At 36.1% G+C, this 21,721-nt stretch overlaps 1 protein-coding gene across 7 annotated transcripts in view; it reads right to left on the bottom strand.

Annotated features, from left to right (window-relative positions):
• Positions 1-3,481: 3,481 nt before the first annotated feature.
• The window catches only part of LOC109072428 (pleckstrin homology domain-containing family A member 7-like), a 93,191-nt gene continuing 74,951 nt past the window's right edge, over positions 3,482-21,721 (bottom strand). For all 7 annotated transcript variants that reach the window (XM_042759932.1, XM_042759934.1, XM_042759935.1 and 4 more), the window contains 19 exons: positions 19,922-20,005; positions 19,537-19,662; positions 18,019-18,072; positions 16,674-16,742; positions 15,747-15,827; positions 14,952-15,101; positions 14,701-14,802; positions 13,612-13,777; positions 13,310-13,473; positions 13,034-13,225; positions 12,831-12,933; positions 11,615-11,706; positions 10,593-10,805; positions 8,565-8,747; positions 7,973-8,106; positions 7,257-7,399; positions 5,985-6,151; positions 4,481-4,525; positions 3,482-4,150 (listed from right to left, as the gene is read on the bottom strand). In XM_042759932.1, the coding sequence (XP_042615866.1) occupies positions 6,000-6,151; positions 7,257-7,399; positions 7,973-8,106; positions 8,565-8,747; positions 10,593-10,805; positions 11,615-11,706; positions 12,831-12,933; positions 13,034-13,225; positions 13,310-13,473; positions 13,612-13,777; positions 14,701-14,802; positions 14,952-15,101; positions 15,747-15,827; positions 16,674-16,742; positions 18,019-18,072; positions 19,537-19,662; positions 19,922-20,005 (2,208 nt within the window). In that variant the 3' untranslated portion in view covers positions 3,482-4,150; positions 4,481-4,525; positions 5,985-5,999. The remainder of the gene's footprint in view (positions 4,151-4,480; positions 4,526-5,984; positions 6,152-7,256; positions 7,400-7,972; positions 8,107-8,564; positions 8,748-10,592; positions 10,806-11,614; positions 11,707-12,830; positions 12,934-13,033; positions 13,226-13,309; positions 13,474-13,611; positions 13,778-14,700; positions 14,803-14,951; positions 15,102-15,746; positions 15,828-16,673; positions 16,743-18,018; positions 18,073-19,536; positions 19,663-19,921; positions 20,006-21,721) is intronic.

Raw genomic sequence — 21,721 nt, 5'->3', positions numbered from 1 at the left:
AGTAAGGGAAATAAAATTATTGAGTGAGGAAAAGGGGCATGGAAATCATTAACTGGCGTATGCTACCCGCTTTGGATGTCTAATGTGGCATGTAACAATAAGGAGGCTTCTCCAGCTTTTCCTCAATATGTGTGACCTGTTCCACAGTCTGGAGGAGCTTCAGGGCCCAGAGAGAAACTAAAACTAGTTTAGAGACACCAGGAAGGGATTCTTCATCCTCACAGAAGTTCTTAGAACATCAATGCCTCCTCAATGCAACACTTTATATGTATCAATCACATGTTACTATGTGTGCAAGAGAAAAACAATGATTGCAATAATTATTCTATGTCTTTATTTTCAAAACATGAGCTGACATCCAACTTAAGCTTGATATTTACCCTCTACAATATGCATTTATGATACCATTTCACAAAGAAAAAAAAATATTAAACTGTTCAAAAGTTTGGGTCGGTAAGATTTTTTTTTTTTTCTTTAAGAAAATAATATAAATTTTTTTTCAGTAAGGCAATCAATTGAGCAAGTGCGGGAGTAAAATACTTTTACATTGTTATAAAAAAGAACTTCATAAACAAAAAAATATACACAAAAATATTAGGTTTTAATATGTTTTCAACTGTGATAAGAAATGTCACTTGAGCATCAAATCAGTTTATTAGAATTATTTCTGAAGGATCACGTGACACTGAAAAGTAGAGTAATGGCTGCTGAAAATTTGACTCGCTGTCACAGAAACTGATTCCACTATAAAATAGAAAACAGTTATTTTAAATAGAAATAATAATTCACAATATTACTGTTTTTTTCCTGTACTGATCAAATAAATGTAGTCTTGGTGAGTATAAGAGACTTCTTTTAAAATATCTTACTGGTATCTTACAGTATGAATATAAGTATGAATTTCTGGTAAAATGTATATAATTATATATACACTGTATATATAGTATAATTTTATACATTTTACCAGAAAACCAATAACCTATGCCTAAATATGTCTAATACAGATATATAATCTATTTATAATATATAATAAAATTATTTAAAAAAACAAACATGATCATTTCTAAAACATCTAACAGGCTTCTAATATTTTGTTATGGCCCCTCCTGATAAAAAAGATTCATGAATTGCATTTCATTTTATCACAATGAGCCAAATTTTGTCATGTTGTCTAAAGGCAACATCACACATATAGGGTTGAGAGTATTGCAAAACCAAGCCTAGCTTTGTGTAAACCTTTTTTTTGTTTTTGGGGGACATACAGTTGGTCCACACATTATGTTCATGGATTGTATTGTGCCCTTGACCTTATGGGGGCCATCTGTGGTGTTTCACTACTAAATGCTCTTTGGCTTTCTTTGGGCACTGTTTTATCTCTGTTTATTCCACAGCTGAGCAGCAGTTTTCTCTCCACCACTGGAGATTTGTCAGGTTTGATTCAAAAAAGCAAAGAACAGAGCTTTTTGTCACACTGTCAAACTCCAGGGTCAACACTGCTTTCATTCTTAAGACAAGGTCAGAATAGGTAAAAATCACTCGGGCCACTCAGATTTCACTTTGAAACAGGTGGCCATTTACTCATTTGAGCCACTCCAAAACACATCACGTTTTGACAAATTTATGGAGAAATGCTGCACACAGTTTTACACTAATTAATTCAGTCACTTCTAGACATTTAGTAAATAGTCGCCTCCAATTCACCAGGGAGCATTTGGAGTAGTCCTGTGGAGAGAACACCACCCAGATTCATGTCAATATTGACAAATAGTCTATACTCAACTGCATATTTGTAAATGATTCTTGGCATAGACTACAGCTCTTGCCATGGACATTATTGCTGAAAATTCCCACAATCCTCCTGAGAGTTATCACATTTGGTTGGGCGGTGAATAAAGAGCAATAATTTTTCCCCCATTCCAATCTCTTCAGTCTATCATTCATTCATTCAAATGAAGGACATTTATAGTATTCAACTTTAAATACAGCATTCCTTCTGCATTTCCAAGGAACTTCTATTCTATGCTAAATAACCATGTATTCACCCAAGAATTTAATTACATCGTGGACACAATAAGACCTGTGACGCGCTAGAACTTTGATATGGAATAACGCATTAGATACTCAAATAAATTGGATTGAACAAAGGTTAAATGTTTTTCAAACACTCAATGTCGCAGAAGCCTTGGACGACAAAGCATCTAAATACAGTTGTAGGCATACATACATTTGTGTCTTTAAACTTCTTTGAACGAGGGTGAAATATTTTGTGCAGAATTAGTGCTTGAGACATTCAGTGCATTTAACAGAACAGGGCAGAATTTGCATAATGGTTTTTTTCTTATTCTCTTTGAAATCCAGAGTGCGGAATAACAAATGTATATGAAATAGCAGCCAAACATCAATAAATGGAAATGCCACAATTCTCTGTGGATGGTCTTGGGTGGATTTCTGCTGGAGGAGGAAAAACAGCCCGCTTATTGCAAAATAAGCAGAAAAGCGGATGTGATCAAACTCATGCCCACCAGGCTCGCTAATGCGTGCGCGCACACACACACAGTATAGCCCACCTCTCACTTCTTCTAATCAGATGCAGTGAGATGTGGCAGCTCCTGCTGTGGAGCTATGGGAGGAGCAGCATGTCTCACAGGTGCTTTCAAAGAACAAGATACAGCAGTGGAGAGACGGTAATCACTCTCCAATTACAGATAAAGATCTCACTTGAGGGCTGCATGACAAAAGTATCCTAACAGCCGTGCAGACCCACTCACACTATGACTCTAAAAAAGTCCAGTCAAGAGCATCATAGGAAATGTCCTTTGCAGGTACAATGATAATCACCATCATGTGGACGCTTTTTAATTTGTTGTTGTTTTTTTTTAATTTTTGGTTTTCGTGCTGACTCAATAACAAAAGTGACATTGAATCAGTCAGCAAAATTGAGCTGAGAAAAAAAATCATTCTTTTATGTACTTTTTTTGATCGCATTTAATATGTATGTATATGGCGTGCACGCATATATATATATATATATATATATATATATATATATATATATATATAGACATGCACACACACATTAAATGTGGATAAAACAAATGTAAAAAGCTATGTGAAATCTTTATAAAGTTATACAACAAAAATGTCAAAACACTTAATGCACATTTTAAAGGAAATCCTTGAAGCAATGAAGAGAGCACATTTCACATTAATGGGCAATAACCTTCGTTCTATATCAAAAATAAGTTGTTGTTACAGAACATACATGGAAAAGGAATTTCAAAATGAGTTTTATTCTTATTCTTTTAGTTGAATATGTATGGAAGGAATAAAACAAGGTGAGTTCAGAAGGTATTAACGACTGCTTTTAATGCGATGCAAATGTAAAACCTCTAAATCAATTCATAAATTGCTTTTCTGAAGCTGAAAAATGTAAATTCCTACCTTCATTCTTAGCGAACACAAACAGAATAAAAGACAAATGGCTTGTTAATATCTTTAATATTTACAGTTTCTTTAAAAAAAAGTATGTGGCATATTCTTCCCCAACCACTTTCCCACAAATCCTGTCTGAAAATATGAATGTTATTTTTTTCTTAAATTTGTCAACAAAAATAAAATGCATTTGGCAAGCTAACTGGAGACTGGCAGTGTTGGATACATAAAAATAATATTTCAAGTGATTTGGTGTAAGAATATCATCTGAATTGACAAAATACAATCAACATTTGACATTTTGTACCCTTCATGTAGTTATATACATGTAAAATACTTTTTTAGTCTTTACGTTACCGTTGGTTTCAACCTGAACTCCATTTAAGCATCTGTCTTGCCTTAAGAAGTAAAACATGAGCTTTAAATGTTCTCTACAATACGGTGCATATTCAAAGTGCAGTAATGGATATAAAATGGCTCTCTATATCTGGGTTTTCATGGTTAGATTTTGTACAGCATATGCACAGCAGAAAGTCCATATCAAATAATAGCTCTACAAAAATGCATTTCAGAAGTGAGTTCCAATGTGAGTCCAAAAGTACACTAGCGTCATCTCTAAATGTGAGCGATGTGATTCGATAAGCAGAGTTTAAGTTTGTCCACCACTAGTGGGGTTTTCAGAATGTGACAGCACCTCAATATCCAGACACAGCTTTGGCTGGAAAAGAGATAAAGAGTGAGAGATATGAAATGTGAAGGAATAAAGCAAAACAAAACAAAACAATACACTCAAAAAAAAGACCCACACATAACAGTGTACTAAAGTAATACATTCTTCAGTGCTAAAACAGAAAAGAAAAAAAAAACAGTTCAGGAAAACCCATGTGGTGCAAGTACCTACACTGCAAAAATTATTTATTTACAAAGTTGTAAATAAAACAAAGATTTTAAATACAATTTCTCATTTAATGTTACTTACTTCTTTGTAATTATTTGTGAAATGTACAAGCAATTTCTAAATTCTCTTTTTTTATAACCCAAGAATTACCTTACTAAATAGTAGTCAGGTAAACACTCTCCACCCTCCTTCTCTCTGTGCAGCATGTTACATAGAGAAAATGCTGAGTTAAACACACTTCAACACATGCATGTGCATGACACATACACCATGCAGCTCTCTTTCATACAAACGCTGCTAAAACAGCAGAATAACAGGGACAGCTCAGGCGTTCAGTAATTAAATAGACTGGCTAATAAACATAAAGTGTACTGTTATGCACTGACTCAAATCTTTCGTATAGTATAATATAATCATGGCACTGTCCGCAAACTGAGTACAGTACAAAACATGGCAGAAGATCTTTCAACTTTTTGTTTTCCCCTCAATAGGTCAAACTAAATATTGCTGTTAATGAGGCGTTTCATTTTCTAATTAATTTAACTTTTTTGCAATATTTAGGACAAATCTGAATATAGTTTAAATGCTAATGCGTATGATTTTGTTATTTTCTAGCAAGAAAAAAAAACAGAAATTGAAAGTAGAGACTTCATATTGTTTTATATTATTATTCCTATATACATTTTTATTATATATATATATATATATATATATATATATATATATATATATATATATATTATATTATATGTATGTATATATATATATATATATATATATAGCTACATAGTTTAGCTTTGTTACATTAACAGTAATATACTGTCACACAGTAGGAGCTCTGTAGATCAGTTTATTTATTTATATTTTATTGTATTTAATTGTAGTCTTTAAAACCATAACCAGGATCAAGACTTCTAAGGTAAAACTAGCTATCTTTTCATGCTAGGTTAATTAGATAAAGTTAGATAATGGTTTATAAAATAATCATCATTGCAAACAAAATAATTGTGCCTTTAAGACTTAATGGGACCCAAAAGTGTACCGTATTTGTGGACAGTGCCTCATATACTGTAATAGCTCATAAAAATAGACACGCGTCAAATAGGAATCCAAGGCAGTTGACTGATTTGGGGCATGCTGGGAAGCAGAACACACAATGCAGGTGGAGGTCATGCTCTTTCATGAACCACACTGAAATAGCTTTGGAGAGATGCATACACATATAAAGTTTCCAAAGACAAAAGGCCGTGTTTTTCTTTTCTTTTCTTTTTTTCCCCCACAAACTCTAACTTCCATTCTGTTCTTTATTTCTATGAGACACAGATATCAAAACACCAAAGATCTTTGCAGATTACAGATGTCTTTGTTAATTACAAACAAGTCCCAAAAGACAGCATTTGTTTATGGCTTTTTAGGCTTATCGGCACACAAAAAGTCAATTTGCACACAATTCACACACCTCTCCATCTCCAGATGTGGAGGCAGTTGTTAGAAGGGGGGCAATCTACACTATTCATGCAGTTACTACATACTACAGCACAAGCCCTGATGAAGCACAATCATGCAGCATGCCGACAGAAAAGGTGCCAAAACACACAGGGAACAATTAACAAAAGCACATTTGCGTGCTAAACGGTTTGCAGTTAGTTCTTACTTTGTTTTTCTCTGATTAGACAAAGGTGTAGTGAAATCCATTGCTCAGGGGAGGGGGTGCAGACTGAGCCGTAGAGACGGCAACAGGAGCGGGGGAAGGAAGAGGAGGAGGAGGAGGAGGAGGTGGAGGTTGAGGGAGTGAGGTGGGACTGTTAACCGGCGGTGAGGCTGAAGCAGAAACAGAAACAGGAACAGAGGAGTGTAGTAACACAGGGAGCTAGTGACACAGTTAATTGCTACTACGCACTACAAACTGCTATTTAGGAGTACATAACTACAAGAGCGATATGAGGTCATCAAGTCGGTCAAATTTAAAGGGATACTGTAGTTCATCCAAAGAACAACTGTAAAACTGTGTGACTAAGAGAGACACGCTGCTCCCTGTCTGAAGGTTAGACCTGGCAGAGTGAGTGAGGCCTCTGTAAGAAGTAAAGATGAAACGATGGTGTGCTTTTATGCCAGTTCAGAAAGATGTTCAAAGTGCTGCCACGGGATGCAGAGTGAACAAGCCCCAGTGCATATTCAGCTGGGTCATTGATCGGCTCTGAAAAAAATGGCCTCATCAAGAGATTCCACCCAGCCTGAAAGATCCGACATGTCTCCCAATTAGCAAGCATCTTTACTCGTCAGATCTGCGCTAATAAGGAATAATGTTCAGTTATTAACGTTGCGTTTGATAGGCTTGGCTTTGCTCTTTCTTTTTCCTCATCACGCCTCCAATGCCGATGATTTGAAACAGGGAGGACCAATGTTTCTCCCAATGTTCACCGTTAATCTGTAGTTGTCAGTGTGATGATTTAGGAGGTTTTATTGACACTGTCAGATTTGCATTAAAAGTAATTATTTCTGAAGTGTTTTCTTCTCATTTACCTTGATCTTTTCAGAGTATTTTAACTAGTCAAGGTGTACTGCAGAGCATATCTGAAATTAATCTATTCAAATTGAGTTCTGGCCGTCATACAGGTGTAAACTGTTGATTGTATGTTATTATGGGACTCTCTTTCATTGTCCTTAGCCTATCTTAACACTCATTGTGCACACTAAATTCCCTGGCCTTGCTCTTGGCATTTAACAAGATAGTGCTTTTTACAGTAAGTTACTAATAAAAAACAAATTTACTGTGATTTGACATTAAAATGTCATGTAAAACATGGCATGTGCTTGCATGGAAAACTGCGTGTATTAACAAGATAATTTCAGGAATCAGTAATAATAATCAGTAGTAATTTAATGAATAAGTTCAGGTTGGTAGTAATGCTTCTGGTAAGTTTACCTGCCACTTGCTTGCTCTTGAGCGAGGCCTCTGATGCTAAAGCATAGGACATGGTGATGATTCTCTCTTGCTCCTGTAGAGCCGAGTCTATGTCCGGCAGCATCGGCTTGTCTACTGCTGCTGGAGGAGGTATATTCTGGACACTTATAAGCACACAAAAAAAACAGGTACATCAGAGTAAACTCCCAGAGAAAGGTGTAACAAAAACTAAAAATTTAGAACTTTTTACTAAGAATTTATGAAATTGATCAAAAGTGACAAAGATATTTATAATGTTACAAAGGATTTTTATTTCAAATAAATGTTTTTCTTTGGAACATTCTATTCATCAAATAATCTATTTTCAACATTATAAGAAATAATTCTTGAGCACCAAATCAGAATGACTTGTGAAGGATCATGTAACACTGCAGTCTGCTTTGCCATTAGAAGAATATATTACATTTTAAATGCTATTTAAGCAGAAAACTGTTCATTTAAATTGTACAAATATTTCACAATATTATGTTTTCATGGTATTTTTGATCAAATAAATGCATCCCTGGTGAGCATAAGATGCTTATTTTAAAAACAAAATAAAAAAACTTACAAACCCTTAACTTTTGAATGATTTGAAACCCTAAACTTTTGAAACTTTTGATAGTGTACATAACAGCAACCATCTATAAAGCTGACAATAAGAGCAGATGTGTTAAATGTGTCTGATTTGCCAGTACCTAGACTTAGCAAGGATGCTCTTGATTTGTTCCACTTTACGATGTCTGGCCTCCACTTCCTGAGGACTAAGGGGCTCCTCTGGATCCAGGTCCACATAACGCTCAGGGATGGCCACCTTTTGTGGCTTTGCAAGCTATACAGGCATTGAGACCAAACACACACCATCAGCCATTTAATTCTAAAATCTAACGTCTAATTATTTAAGTTCAATACTTTCATTACTTTACTAATTTTTTTGTTTATCTTAAAATAAAATGCCTACATTTTATATCATATGAAACGATCAAAGGCAAAATAATGTGACAATATAATTTAACTGTTTTAACATTCAACAGTACAAATTCAACAGATTTGCCCTTTAAACTCTGGATAGTTCAAACAAAAAACTGTCAGGATTTACTCTCTCACATGTGATTTCAAACCTGCACGACTTTCAGAACAGAAAAGGAGAATTTAGGCAGAGTCTCACTCAGCATTATTTTTTACTGCATCTTTTCTCTATAAAACAAAAGTGCTTGGTGACTGAGGCTTTTCTGTTCCACACAACATGGAAATGTTTTTTTGAACTCTCCCTTTAAGCAGTAGGGTTACCTCTTTGCTGAGATCCAGCTGGTAGTCCAGAGGCTCCAGATCCAGTTCTCTCATGGGTGTGCTGCTCAGGGTGAGCCACTCGTCTGAGTGAGAGCGCTGTCTCTCTTTGTGCTCGACTGGTCTCTCTTCACCCTGCACGGCCCGCTCCAGAAGCTGCAAATCAAAGTCCTGCTCTCTCCTCCACTGAAGGCACACAAACACACAGAGCCCTGAGATGGCGATCTTGACCTCAGACACATCCAACTCAGGAAATAAAAATATTATATTTTAGTTCTGAAATTGTCTTCTCCTGATTTACAGGACGGGTAAAGCATAGAATAACATTTCCAGTTACACTGGGACAGATGTTAACTAAGAAAGTGTTTTTATTAACCACATATGTAGTACACATAGTATTAGAGCTTAAATAACCTCTGTACTCCACATATCAGCTTACATCCAACATTAATTTTTTTTTACATGAAATAAAATTTTTAAAGAGGACAGCCCTGCACATAACCAACACACAAAACTGGGTTAAACTACAACCTTGAGCGTAATGGTATATTGTCCCAGTATGCTCCTGTACCTCTGTACCATGTACACGTGATTGGACTGATTGCGTGTGAAGTATCTCATGTTCAAGCTCTCAAACCGTAGCTTAGAGCACTCCTGCAAACCAAGAAAGACGCAATAAAAAGCTCCATCTGTGACTTCATTTACATGCTTCATTCCCAGGCTTTATTGTGCTTACTGGAAAGAAAATAAACCAGTGTGTCGTGAAATAAACTGTGGTTTCACATTCACAGTAGAAAGAAAAAGAACAACTGTCTTTTACTTCTTTTTTTCTAGCAAAGAGTTTATTTTTATGTGCAAAAATCTACATAAAAGATAAAGAAAGCAGAGCTGTGCAATTATTTTCTTTTTGCAAATTATGCTACAATCTGCTGTTATATCATTATGAACGTACAGAGTACAGTAGAGTGAAAACATGCTCAGTAAGTAGCACAATTATAAACACATAAGTCGTTCATACATTACCCAGGCCATTCATTGTACACACATTCAATACATTTTGGTAAAACAAGTAGTAAAATTATAAAAGTATATATTAAAAATAAAATAAAAGATGGATAGGCTAAATTGGATTTTAATGTCACATTTTGTAGAATGACAATTCAATTAATAAATAAAAAAACAACAAATAATTATAATTTATTCTGTGCACTCAAATCAGACCCAAATTGCAGGGAAAAAATGATTTTGCGAGTTTTGTAAGACTTATTATTAGAAAGCTGAATGTGAAAAGTGAAACTGGGTGAAATTAGTGTAAAACAAAAGAATAAATGAGTGAGGTAAGCACAATAGAGTCTGGTTTCACACTTCAGTTAGCTATAATTAAAAGCTATAATTATTGCGGTTGAGTGATGAACAGCTAAAAGGTTTGAGAGCTTGTGCTTGAAATATAGTTTAGTTTATGAGCCCACTAATGCAGCAGACCCCATTCCCCATAACTTTGAGCATTAGGTTATCATTACATAGAGGTTAAAAGAGCATTCTGATGTTAGTGTTGTCTTTTGCCTATTCAAAGACCTGCAAGTAAAAGCACACTACTTTGATTCACAATCCCAGATGAACATGGGAGCTGCTCCCTTAAGGATCCATATCCCAAGCTTAAAATTAAACACTCATACAAGTCATTAGAATATTTCCAAACTACATTAAGGGAATCAGTAGCATATCAACTTTCCTTATTAATCCTCTAAACACATTAGTCCATGTCTTTCACTGGCAAATAACTCCTTCTGTTCTTATTAAGCAACCTATCAGTGTGGCCCAACAACATGTAATAAAATCTCTCACGTCTCCTTCTGCAACACATCCAACATACCCACTTACCTGCGGCAGACACTACTTCAGTAAAATGCTGATCATGTTAACACCAAATCTTACAGTTCTCCATCAAAACAGTGTAAATAGCTGAATGTGCATTCATGTCAGGGCGATAGTTCTCTCTGGAGGATAATGTGTCATTGTGCTCTAACGTACTGATCCCAGGTCTGCAGACACGGGTCTGGATGTGGAGGAGGCACGAGATGAGGATGCCTGCCGCTCGCCCTGGCTGAGCGTTCTCTTGCGCTCCCGTACGAGAGCCTTTTGGTGACGCTTCATCCTCTCCAGCTGCTCTTCGGCACTCATGCGGCCGTGCTGCTGCACAGGCTCCGCAGAATACAGCCGCTCCAAGGCACTCTTTGGTCTCTCCTAAGAGACACCAGTGGACGTGTTAATAATGCTGAAACAAACAGCACCAAAGAACAGTGTGGAGAGAGAAATTTGCAACAGTTTGCAAAAGGGAGGAGGAGAAGGAAAAGGGTAATAAAGAGAGACCGAACCATCTAGGACTTAATCACTATTCAATAGATGTCTGTCTATGCCTATACTATATCCTTATTGTTCACTTGCAGTTTTTGCATGTTGTGTTAAAATGTACTCTATTTAATTTTTTAATTTAGTCACTTCCGTTCAAAAATTTTTTTTTTGTCAAATACATTTTTGGAAAAAAAAAAAAAAAAAAAACAATTGCAAAATTTTGAATGTGTACATTTAATCATAATATATTGTGTATATTTTTTATAGCTAAATATATTTGTAACTAATTGAATTGTTTTTAACTGAAGTGTGCTGGTATTATTGTGTGTAAAACAGTCAATCAGAAAGAGAGAGGCAGAAGGAAAAATAAGGGGGAGGGGAGTGACAAACAAAGTATCAGGAATAGAGGAGTTCATTTTGAAGCTCTGCTGTGCTCATTTCTGTTAACATTTTCTGCATGAATCCATCAGGGTGGGAGACACACACTGTGTTCACAGTCTGCATGGCAACACTAATTCATTCGCAAAATACAGTCTGGCCCAAGCCCACACTGGCTGCTTTTATTTCATGTGCTCAGCGGTTTGTACTGCTGCTGCATCTAATCAACCTGCTGCATGTCAGCTCTGCCAAAGCAAACTATGACGGACCCTTGTATCCCCCGCCTCTCAATAGACACTTTCAGGACTTGTTTGGCTTCCTACCTTCAAGCTTGTGGTGGTGAGTCCTCTTCTGAGGGTGACAAATGATGAAATGTTTGATGACTGGTTCAGTCTTGAAGATGAGCCTGTCAAACCTAACAGATGTCGAACTGGATTAGACAAATCTTTAAGCGTTTCTTAGGAAATCCTTTCTAAAATTCTCAGCTGAAATTTCTTACTTTTAAACAACATGGTTAATTGTCAACTGTTATTGCTGCCCACTGAGCAGCCTGATGTCAGGTTCACACTTCGAGCGCTTGCTTAATTCACCTACAGTATGGGCCATTTTGGCCATGTGGACTTTCTTAAAGCACATATTTTACTAGTTTTAATATGTCTACAAACAATTTCCAGCAGTATACAGAATACCGTTCATACGTTTGGGGTCTGTACGTTTTTTTAATGTTTTTGAAAGAAGTCTCTTACTGTGTTCACCAAGGCTGCATTTACTTGATCAAAAATACAGAAAAAAATCCCTCAAGGAATTTTAAGCTGAGTTATCAGTTGAAAGTAGTTGAAATCAGTTAAAATAGCTGCGCTGCTCAATTTTTTGTGGAAACCAAGATGCATATTTTTACAGAATTTTTCAATGAAATTCAATTCCAAAAGAAATTTCACTGAATTTATTTAATTTTACTTCACTTTACCTTTGATCAATGTAATGCATCCTTACTGATTAAGAGTATTAAAACATTTTTTTTTTTAAATCACACTGACCCCAAAATTTTAAACAGCAGTGCATCAAGGGAAAATTCTGTCATTTTTTCTAAAAGTCATCAACGTTTTCACCACAGCATCATTTCCATTTCAAATTATGTACAGTTTTGTGTTAAACAGCATTCTGTGATAAAAAATTATTGTGGTGGAAATTATATTTTTACCATTTTTGGCTCCTTGTAAAGTTAAGGCTAAATTCACAGCTTCTTATACAGCCAAAACGCACAAAATTAAATAATATTTCCACACTTGCAGAATTTGTCAAAATTTCTACTCCCATTGCGAATAATGGAAAATGGGAAGTGCCTCCCCAAGCTACAAGGTTTATATACCAAATAATTAGCCATTTACTAGAGGACTGTTTTCACATCATCAATAAACTGTACTGTGGTTCACATGAACCAAACCTGGCATCCCTCTTTTCAATCAAATGTTGTACACTAGTGAGGACCCGAGTGTGTGAATCTGAGACTGTGGCTGTCATGTACGGGTCTGTATATACCTCTGTTTGGTAGAGTTTGATAACCACTATCACGGCTCAAGCCCCCAATTTGTCCACCAACTGCCAGTAGCTCAGGCTCACTCAGGAACGCTCGTATCTCAACCTGGAGACCCAGGAAAATAGGGTTCAGAACTATATTGACATTTTACCATATACACAGATACAAAACTGTTTGTATCTAAGTACCACTGAATGACACAAACCTTATGATCTCCATTAGTGTACTGCCCAAACTCACGATCACGCTTCCGCTCATCAGACTGTCGTTTAAGTCCCCGGACTGATGTGTGGCGGATGACAGAGGTTTCTTTGGGGAGAGGGGGCACTACCGGGGGGTGTTCATCTGGACTGTAGACATGAGGGAGAGGGGGTCTGGGTGGAGCATCCTCTTCAGGCTGCATTGTGTAAACATGAAATTTACATAAATACAGACAAATGAACTGAAGGAGTATCCTGATTACTTTGTTTCACTCACTCACCCATTTTGGCTTGTGGGCTGAATGTGAGAGCTGCAAGGGCTGCTGGGTAGACTGCACTGGGCTGAGATGGGGGCTGGGCTGAGCAGCTTTCAGTTCATCCATAGATGGGCTTGCAGTGAGAGAAGGCACTGCGGACAATGATGCTGAAGGCACAAGTTTTCTCTCTGGTCAGGCAATTATTCCACCCGTTGACATCATGTGCAAAAAAAAAAAAACAAAAAAAAAAAAAAAACATGCATGATTATCAGTTGCATGTGGATGCAGTTAGCAGAGTTGCATGTGGTGTTGTTTGACCTCAGTACCTCGGTCTGTGTTCCAGTGCATGGGGGTGATGGCAGGCAGGGGCCCGCTCTCACCTGGATTCCGAATAGAGTCAATGGTCACTTTGTAGTTGGCTTTGCTGGAGCTTAGGCCTGCAAGCACATCCTCGATCCGCCACAGCTCCTTTCTCAGCTGACATTTCTCCTGCTGCACAGAATTTAATAAAACAGATTAAAACAGAATTAACTAAATAAAAAAAGTAAACACAAGAGACTGTAACAGGAAGTAACAGAATACAAGTACTGTATGCATACTTCAGTATTTAAGTAAATGTAATTTATTTAGCAAAAAGTTATACAATTATGCAATTATATAAAACTCAATATATTATTAGATATGCAAACATGCACCTAAATGAAGTTATGTATGTATAATATTAAATGCAATATATCAAAATCTGAATATAGAAGTGTAACATTATGCTTGGGAATACATTTTTCTTTATTTCATTACATTCATAAATGAGTGTCTGTCTTTAAGTATTTAAGATAATGTAATGTAATATAAAATAATATAGAAACAGAAACTAAAAGCTAAAAATTAGAACAGAACAGAAGTACCTTCACAGATCTGCGATCACTCTTAAAAAAATATGACAACCCTAAGGCTTGTCTTTGATTTTCTAAAAGGCAAATTTAGAGCTAAAAGGAGCACCGAAGAAAGGATCGGATTTTCTCTTATTTGTATTTTCAGAACAAGCCATAATTTATTGACTGTGTCTGTGTGTGCTCTCACTCACACAAACACTTGAGAAATCAATAATCTCAGACACTCTATGCCTTGTTCTTACGGCTCTATCACACTGATCAAAAACTGACATTAGATCTTCACTCCGGCTCCGAGAGCTCCATATCTCTTTCATCACTTTGTTCTTTCTCTATCAATTACTGGACTGAGAGGTGCACGCTGAATAGAAAATGAGGCTGACACGGTTTAACATCTTCTGATACACTCTGCCACTCAAACGGTATTGATACTTTAGTTTGGAAGCATGCATTAAAGAGATAAAAGCTGAAATACAGGTTAAAACTGCTGGGTCTCATTTTTCGACTTCTTTCTCTGGTTCTGACCTGAGAGAGAGCACTGTGGGTCATCTGGTCTTGAAGGGCTGAACGCAGTCTGTCCACATCTCTCTCCAATTGGCTGTACTCTGCCCAAGCGTTCTCCATCTCCTGTTTAGCACAGAGCAAGCCTCAATATGAGTGCAGTGAGCTGATATTAGTATTGCATTGATACTCATTTCCAGCCTAATGTGATTTTAGTATTTCATGGACATTCTTGAGTCTTCTGCGAGTGTATTAACACAGGTATATGTCCTCACCGTGGACACTTGTGAGATGTCCGCCCTGATGTGGACCACGTCCTCCCGTAACAGCTTCTGCTGATAGGCGATCTTCTCTGCATGGGCGGGCTGATCGTGGTACTGCTCCATCTGCTGATGGGAAACATCCAGAACTGACTCAAGCTTGTCCTAGATATGGGTGAGAAACAGAAGATGATGCAAAAAGGAAAAAAAAAATAGCACTAGGGACCAAGACATCAGGTTGGACACTAGGGCTGCACAAATGTTCAAAGGTTATGATTGTCATCTTCTGTGATTAACTAATGTTTCTGAAAACAATATTCCACTGAGGTCTTCATTTTGCTTTATGCAGTAACATCTAAAAGACATATCTAAAACTGGTTATATTCAAGTCAAAAATGTTTTTATTGTGGTGAAACTGATCTGACTGTATTAGGTTACAACAGTAATTTTAAAAGGTTAGATAAAGTAGAAATAGATCCTCAAGCTAACAATTGCACAATAACACTTTTCACTGTGAGTGCAATTTTCAAGCGACTGACATGAAAACCACATTCTGTTGGTGAAGCTGGAATCCAGCAGCCATTATTTTAATGGAATTTGTCAAAAAATTTTAACAGGATTCTTTAATGAATAGAAAGTTAAAAAAACAAATTGCATAAAAATGTGTAACTTTAACATTAACATGATCTTTACAGTCACGTTGGATCAATTTAATACCTCCTTGCTAAATAAAAGTATTAATTTCAATAATTCAATATCCTCAAAGCCTGATTTAAAATACTGAATTTAGATAAGGAAAAAACAAAGCACCTTATCTTCTTTGAGTGTGCGTATCCTGGCCTCCAGCTCCTGTAGGATCTTGTCTTGCTCACATAACCTACTAAGCTTTACCTGAAGAGACAATCACAAGCAGCAATAAAACACGGTGACCAGTCATGACTGAACTGAATCTATTAAAGCATTACAAACATATCAAACAGAGCTCCGGCGGAATACATTCTTCCACTATTCCATATTCAGCATTTCCCACTATTGAAGATATTCATTAGCATAAACTCCATGCACCCAAGACAATTCTGGTGTCATTATTTGCAGAAACAAACAGCACTTTCTCAGTGAAAAATGGGTTAGGGAACATGTGCGCGTGCAGGAGAAACAGAAGCTGCAGAAGTGTCTTGTTTACGGTCTTCTTCACACTGCCTGTTTATTCTCTGCTCTGTTTATCATTCCCTCCAATTAATTATTAAGCTGTTATTTACAGTTATTATTATTTTACAGCCATATATTGTTGTTTTAACAACATTAAATATTCATCATGCAGATAAATCCACCAACAAAATTCGTATAAATTGTTAAACTGAAACAATGTTAATGATGAATAGCCAGGCCTTCCAGATTATTTACTTCCAATCGAACGAAAAACAGTGAGAGCACTGGAATACAAAAATCAAACTGAAAAATTTACAAGCTCAAAGTATAAAACTCCCATTGCATGTATTTTTCTCTTTAAATTGAGCATTGAATATAAAAAGCCCTCGTCAATAATTTCAATTTCTTCTTGACACAGAGAGAGCTTGCTTCTCCCCACATCATGTACCACTGCCTCACTCCGATGCCGGTGTTTACTTGCACAAATTCAGGCTTGACTAACAGCGATCTGTGCAGAGCAAACAGAGAGATCGAGAGGAGAGACAAGGGTCAGAAATTAGGCTTTAATAAATAGAGAACAGAACTTACATCTATGTCACTTTCAGCTATTTTAACAGGCCGAGGTGGTCGATCTTTAAGCGAGTCACGTCCAGTTACCTGTTGACAAAATGCAAACGCTCATACACTTTCAAAGACATTAGCATCAACATCAAGACTAAGAAGCTGCAAGGTTGCATCGATCAAGCAACCATCAAGACTGCACAGCAAAGGGTTGTTGAAATCATGTAAACAACCTGTGCTTTGGCAACCTAAAGAACAAGAATATCTCAAGATGAACAAAACAACAACAACAACAAAATAAACCAACACTGTTTTTGGAAGCTCTGCGATGTGTTTACATACAAAAGGCAACTGGGGTATTTGGTTGATAGCCGCAATGATCCACCCAAAGCGCTGCTCTTGATTTGGCAAAGTATCAATACTTTTCTTCAGTGGTGAACTTGACGTGAACCATGTGGGAGTGAAGCCTGCGACAAGCTGCAACCCACCGAAAAACTATCATTTAGTGATAAACAGGGGGTTAGCTAAAGGACACTGTATAAGTAAGAGCAGCTGTCTGTAAACGTTCACTTATTAACAGAAAACCTCAGACTCTAGGATTAAGCGGTCAAAATAGCACATGCACCTGGGTATGACTCTACAGAGCATGTGCAAGGCACAAAACCATAACGGTTCAGGGCGGATAACATCACTAGAGCAGGTGAAGGCATGACGTGGTCACATTTTGTTACACACACGATCCTTACATTCAGACAGAATGCACTGTGTACCGAATAGATGAGAGGTTCAATACTTTTCATCTGTTTGAAATGAAGATAAAAGGGTTTTTGTGAACTACAGTGTGTGTATAAATTTAGGCAATGTATACATTTGAATTCTGAATTAATAGTTAAAGCAAGTAATGTGCTCCATATCAAACAGGATCAGAAAAGTCAGTGAAAATAAAAAGTTTGTGACAAGAGTGGAAAAACTCTATATAAGAGCAATAAAGGCCACAGATGCCACTGCACATAGGGAAAACAATTCAGAATCAGAATCTAGCATTCATGTGACTTTCAGTTGTCAAAACTGGTCACTACTGTACATCCATGTAGTAGCCACAAAGACTTTTATTTTAAATTGCAGCATAAAATCAGATTTTTAGCAGTAAAAGCTTAAAATCAAACATTGCTCTCCATGAATATTGACGGATGTAAATTATTTAATCATCGATTTCCAAAATTTACTCTACACATCCTTCAGGGTTAGAGAGCAGAGCAGCTGTGGTAGAGAATAGGGAGGGGGGGGAATCAGGAAGATTTATTCCTTGAGGAGAGAGAGAGGGAGAAGATGAGAGGAGGAGGAAGGTGAAGGCAGATCCACTAGAGCCCACCTTCAGGTCTAGATACTCCAGGTCCTTCTTCAGCTGGATGTAAGTGTCATCTGCCTTTAAAAGGGAAATTAAGAAAGAGGTCACGTGACACATGGTTGAGAGTACAGCATGCAAGACTGAAATTGATTTTCATGCGCACTGTAAATCCAAATACTGGTACAGTATCACACATTGTGCAAGTGCATGTAATGGGATTGAGAAGTCATTCATTACTTTGAGTTACGATAATTAACATCATGGTTAATAAAAAAATGTAAATAAGTACACTACTGTTCAAATGTTTGTGGTAATTTTTTAAAACAAAAATTTACTTTAGAAATTAATACTTTTATTTAGCACGGATGTATTAAATTGATCCAAAGTGACAATAAAGATATTTATAATGTTACAAAATAATGCTTCAAAAGTTTTTTTTTTTTTTTTTTTTACGTTCTATTCACCACAGAATGCTGAAAATGTATCACAGTTTCCAAAAAACATTAAGCAACTGTTTTCAACATTGATAACAATAAGAAATGTGTGATTAAATAAAGAATGATTTCTCTAAGGATCATGTCACAATAAAGACTGAATAATAGCTGCTGAAAATTCAGATGTCATCGCAGAAATACATAACATTTTAATTTATAATAGAAAAGAAATATTTTAAAATGTAATAATACTTCACAATATTACTGCTTTTACTGTATTTTTGACCAAATAAAAGATTTACAAGGTATATCTTTCAAAAACATTTAAAGAAAACCTACTGATCCTAAACTTTTGAACAGTAGTGTACATAATGTTGTTGTTTTTGTTTTTTTTTAGTTCCTATTGACAACAAGCAAAATAGCTGACAATTTAGTATTTGAGAAGAGCACTGAATGTCCCTAAACTTCAATCTGAATTCCATAAAAACTGATGCACTGTGGTAGGGGGGGTTATATTTTACAACAATGCTGTAAATGGTGTAGAATAGATGTTACGTTTTAATGTGCAACCCTATAACTGACAGATCTAGAGTGTTGAATTGGTCACAGCTTGGGTCTATTCTATCAAATGTTTACACTAATTCTTGGGAACTTTTCTGACTTTTCATATTCAGAACTGCATATAAATAAGTAAACCAGTGATGTTTTCAATAAGTTTTCTGTTCATGAAAACATTTAATCATGTGAATGGAGGCAAGTCAACAAGCAACATGCTAACTGTTAACTGAGGACCAATCTAACAATCCAAAATACAAGAAAGGAAAAAACTACAAAAAAAGTACAAAGAAAAGCAAAATGTAGAAGAAAAGATCTTCAAAAAACACAAAACAGGCTATTACGTCACATTGTGCAGCCCAAGGCTTAACATATTTTACTACAGACTCCATGCTAACGGACAGTTAACACCAAACCAACGCAATCATAACTAGAACCAACAGCGTAGGATAGTAAGATGAGCACGGTATGGGAGTTAGGGAAAAGAGGGCATGATGTGCTCAGATGGGAGGGGGGCTCAGGATGGGTTGAGGGGAGAATGCGACCCTCTAACCTGCAAACTGGGGCCTGAGAGGCTGTTGTGCTGGTTCTGCAGGTGTGTGAATGTGTCGCAGTGTACGCTGGCCATCTTGGCCCGGTGTCTCCTGAGCTGGATGAGCAGCAGGGTCAACTCCTCCAGCTGCAGGACAGCGGGGAGACGGGAGAGAAAGCACTTCAGGAGGTGACCACCAGGGCGGCGCCAAGATGAAGGTGAAATTTGGCCAATAGAAGTGGACTAAGGCGAACTGTAACTGCCAGTCTTTAACAACATAGCTCAACTCACGGTGTCAAAACTAGAAAGCAAAAACCTCCTCGTGGCCAGAATGTCATCTGCCAAGCAGATCTCCGATATTTTCTAGGTGTCATCTGTAAAAGTCTGCTCTCAATGGAAGTCTTACCGTTTTTCCATGCAGACTTGGTGCACTGACTGTGTGCGTGATGTACCCCATAGTTGGCATGGATCTCCTCTCTATTTGTGAGGTCTGTGAAGACACAAAAATGCAAAGAATGGTGGCATTTACAATGAAAATAAAGACAATCACAATTCTATCATTCTCAAATTCCCTCCTTTAGTTAATAGATACTGTACATTGTTAAAGTCAAGTAAAAGCCAGTTTAAGTTTAGCACAAAACTAGGGCTCAGCAGAGCACATTTTACACATTCATCTGTTTATTTTAGCTAAGAAACTGTGTGCTTGATTTCAAATGTGCCACAGGGCTTTGACAGTTTGACAGTTTTGCTTAACATTCAAAATTCTTCATCTAGGCCCATCGTAGCACCTCAAAAGGACACAAACAACAAGAGATTTAATTAACTACACATAAATTATCTTCAACCTGCTTTCTTAAAATAACATTTGTTTGCTACCAGCAGAGTAGCACTGTAGACTGTTTCCAATGGGAATCCCACGGTACTGCATTTTTGCTGTATAATAGGTTTTTTATTTAAATACAAGATCAGAAGAAAGAGACCACTGCTGAGGAGGTTTATTGGGCACTTTGCTTAGCCTTTGGCGAATCTTACCAGATAAACACAGTGTAGATATCCTCCACAGAGATATGCTCTACGACAACAGCTATGAGAACACACTCTACGAAACACACAAACTCTACAGCTCTATGTAAAACACATTCTAGTCTTTAAGATGCATAAATAGACATCTGCAACTGGGTAGTCAACATCCCAAATCAGTGACAGCGTGTCCGGCTGTGTGATACATACATACATACATACATATATATATATATATATATATATATATATATATATATATATATATATATATATATATATATATATATATATATATATATATACAGTACAGGTCAAAAGTTTGGAAACATTACTATTTTTAATGTTTTTGAAAGAAGTTTCTTCTGCTCACCAAGCCTGCATTTATTTGATCAAAAATACAGAAAAAAATGTAATATTGTGATATATCATTACAATTTAAAATAATTGTTTTTAAATTTATTATACTTTAAATTATCATTTATTTCTGTGATGCAAAGCTGAATTTTTAGGATCATTATCACATGATCCTTTAGAAATCATTCTAATATGATGATTCATTATCAAAGTTGGAAACAGTTCTGCTGTTTAATATTTTTCAGAACATGTGATACTTTTTAGGATACTTTGATGAATAAAAAGTAAAAAAAAAAAAAAAAAGAAGAAGAAGAAGCTTTGTTTTTAAAATATAAATATTTTTTAAAATATAAAAATACTACTGGTCAGTAATTTTTTCTTTCTTTCTTTTTTCAAATAAAATCAATACTTTTATTCAGCAAGGATGTGTTAAATTGATAAAAAGTGATAGTAAAGAAAATATATTATTAGAATATATATTATTAGATTTTTTTTTTTTTTTTTGAATAAATGCAGTTCTTTTTAACCTTTTATTCATCAAATATATTAGACAGCAGAACTGTTTCCAACACTCATAATAAATCAGAATATTAGAATGATTTCAAAATGATCATGTGATAGACTGGATGTTACATGTGACACTGAAGGCTGGAGTAATGATGCTGAAAATTCAGCTTTGCATCACAGGAATAATTTTTTTTTATATTTTTTTTATATTCTATTTTCAAATAGAAAAATATTATTTTAAGTTGTAATAATATTTCACAATATTACTGTTTTTTCTGTATTTTTGATCAAATAAATGCAGGCTTGATGAGCAGAAGAGACT

Source organism: Cyprinus carpio, chromosome A7 (genome assembly GCF_018340385.1).
Source record: "Cyprinus carpio isolate SPL01 chromosome A7, ASM1834038v1, whole genome shotgun sequence".
Classification (NCBI taxonomy): domain Eukaryota; kingdom Metazoa; phylum Chordata; class Actinopteri; order Cypriniformes; family Cyprinidae; genus Cyprinus; species Cyprinus carpio.
This window is presented reverse-complemented; position numbering and strand designations above follow the sequence as displayed.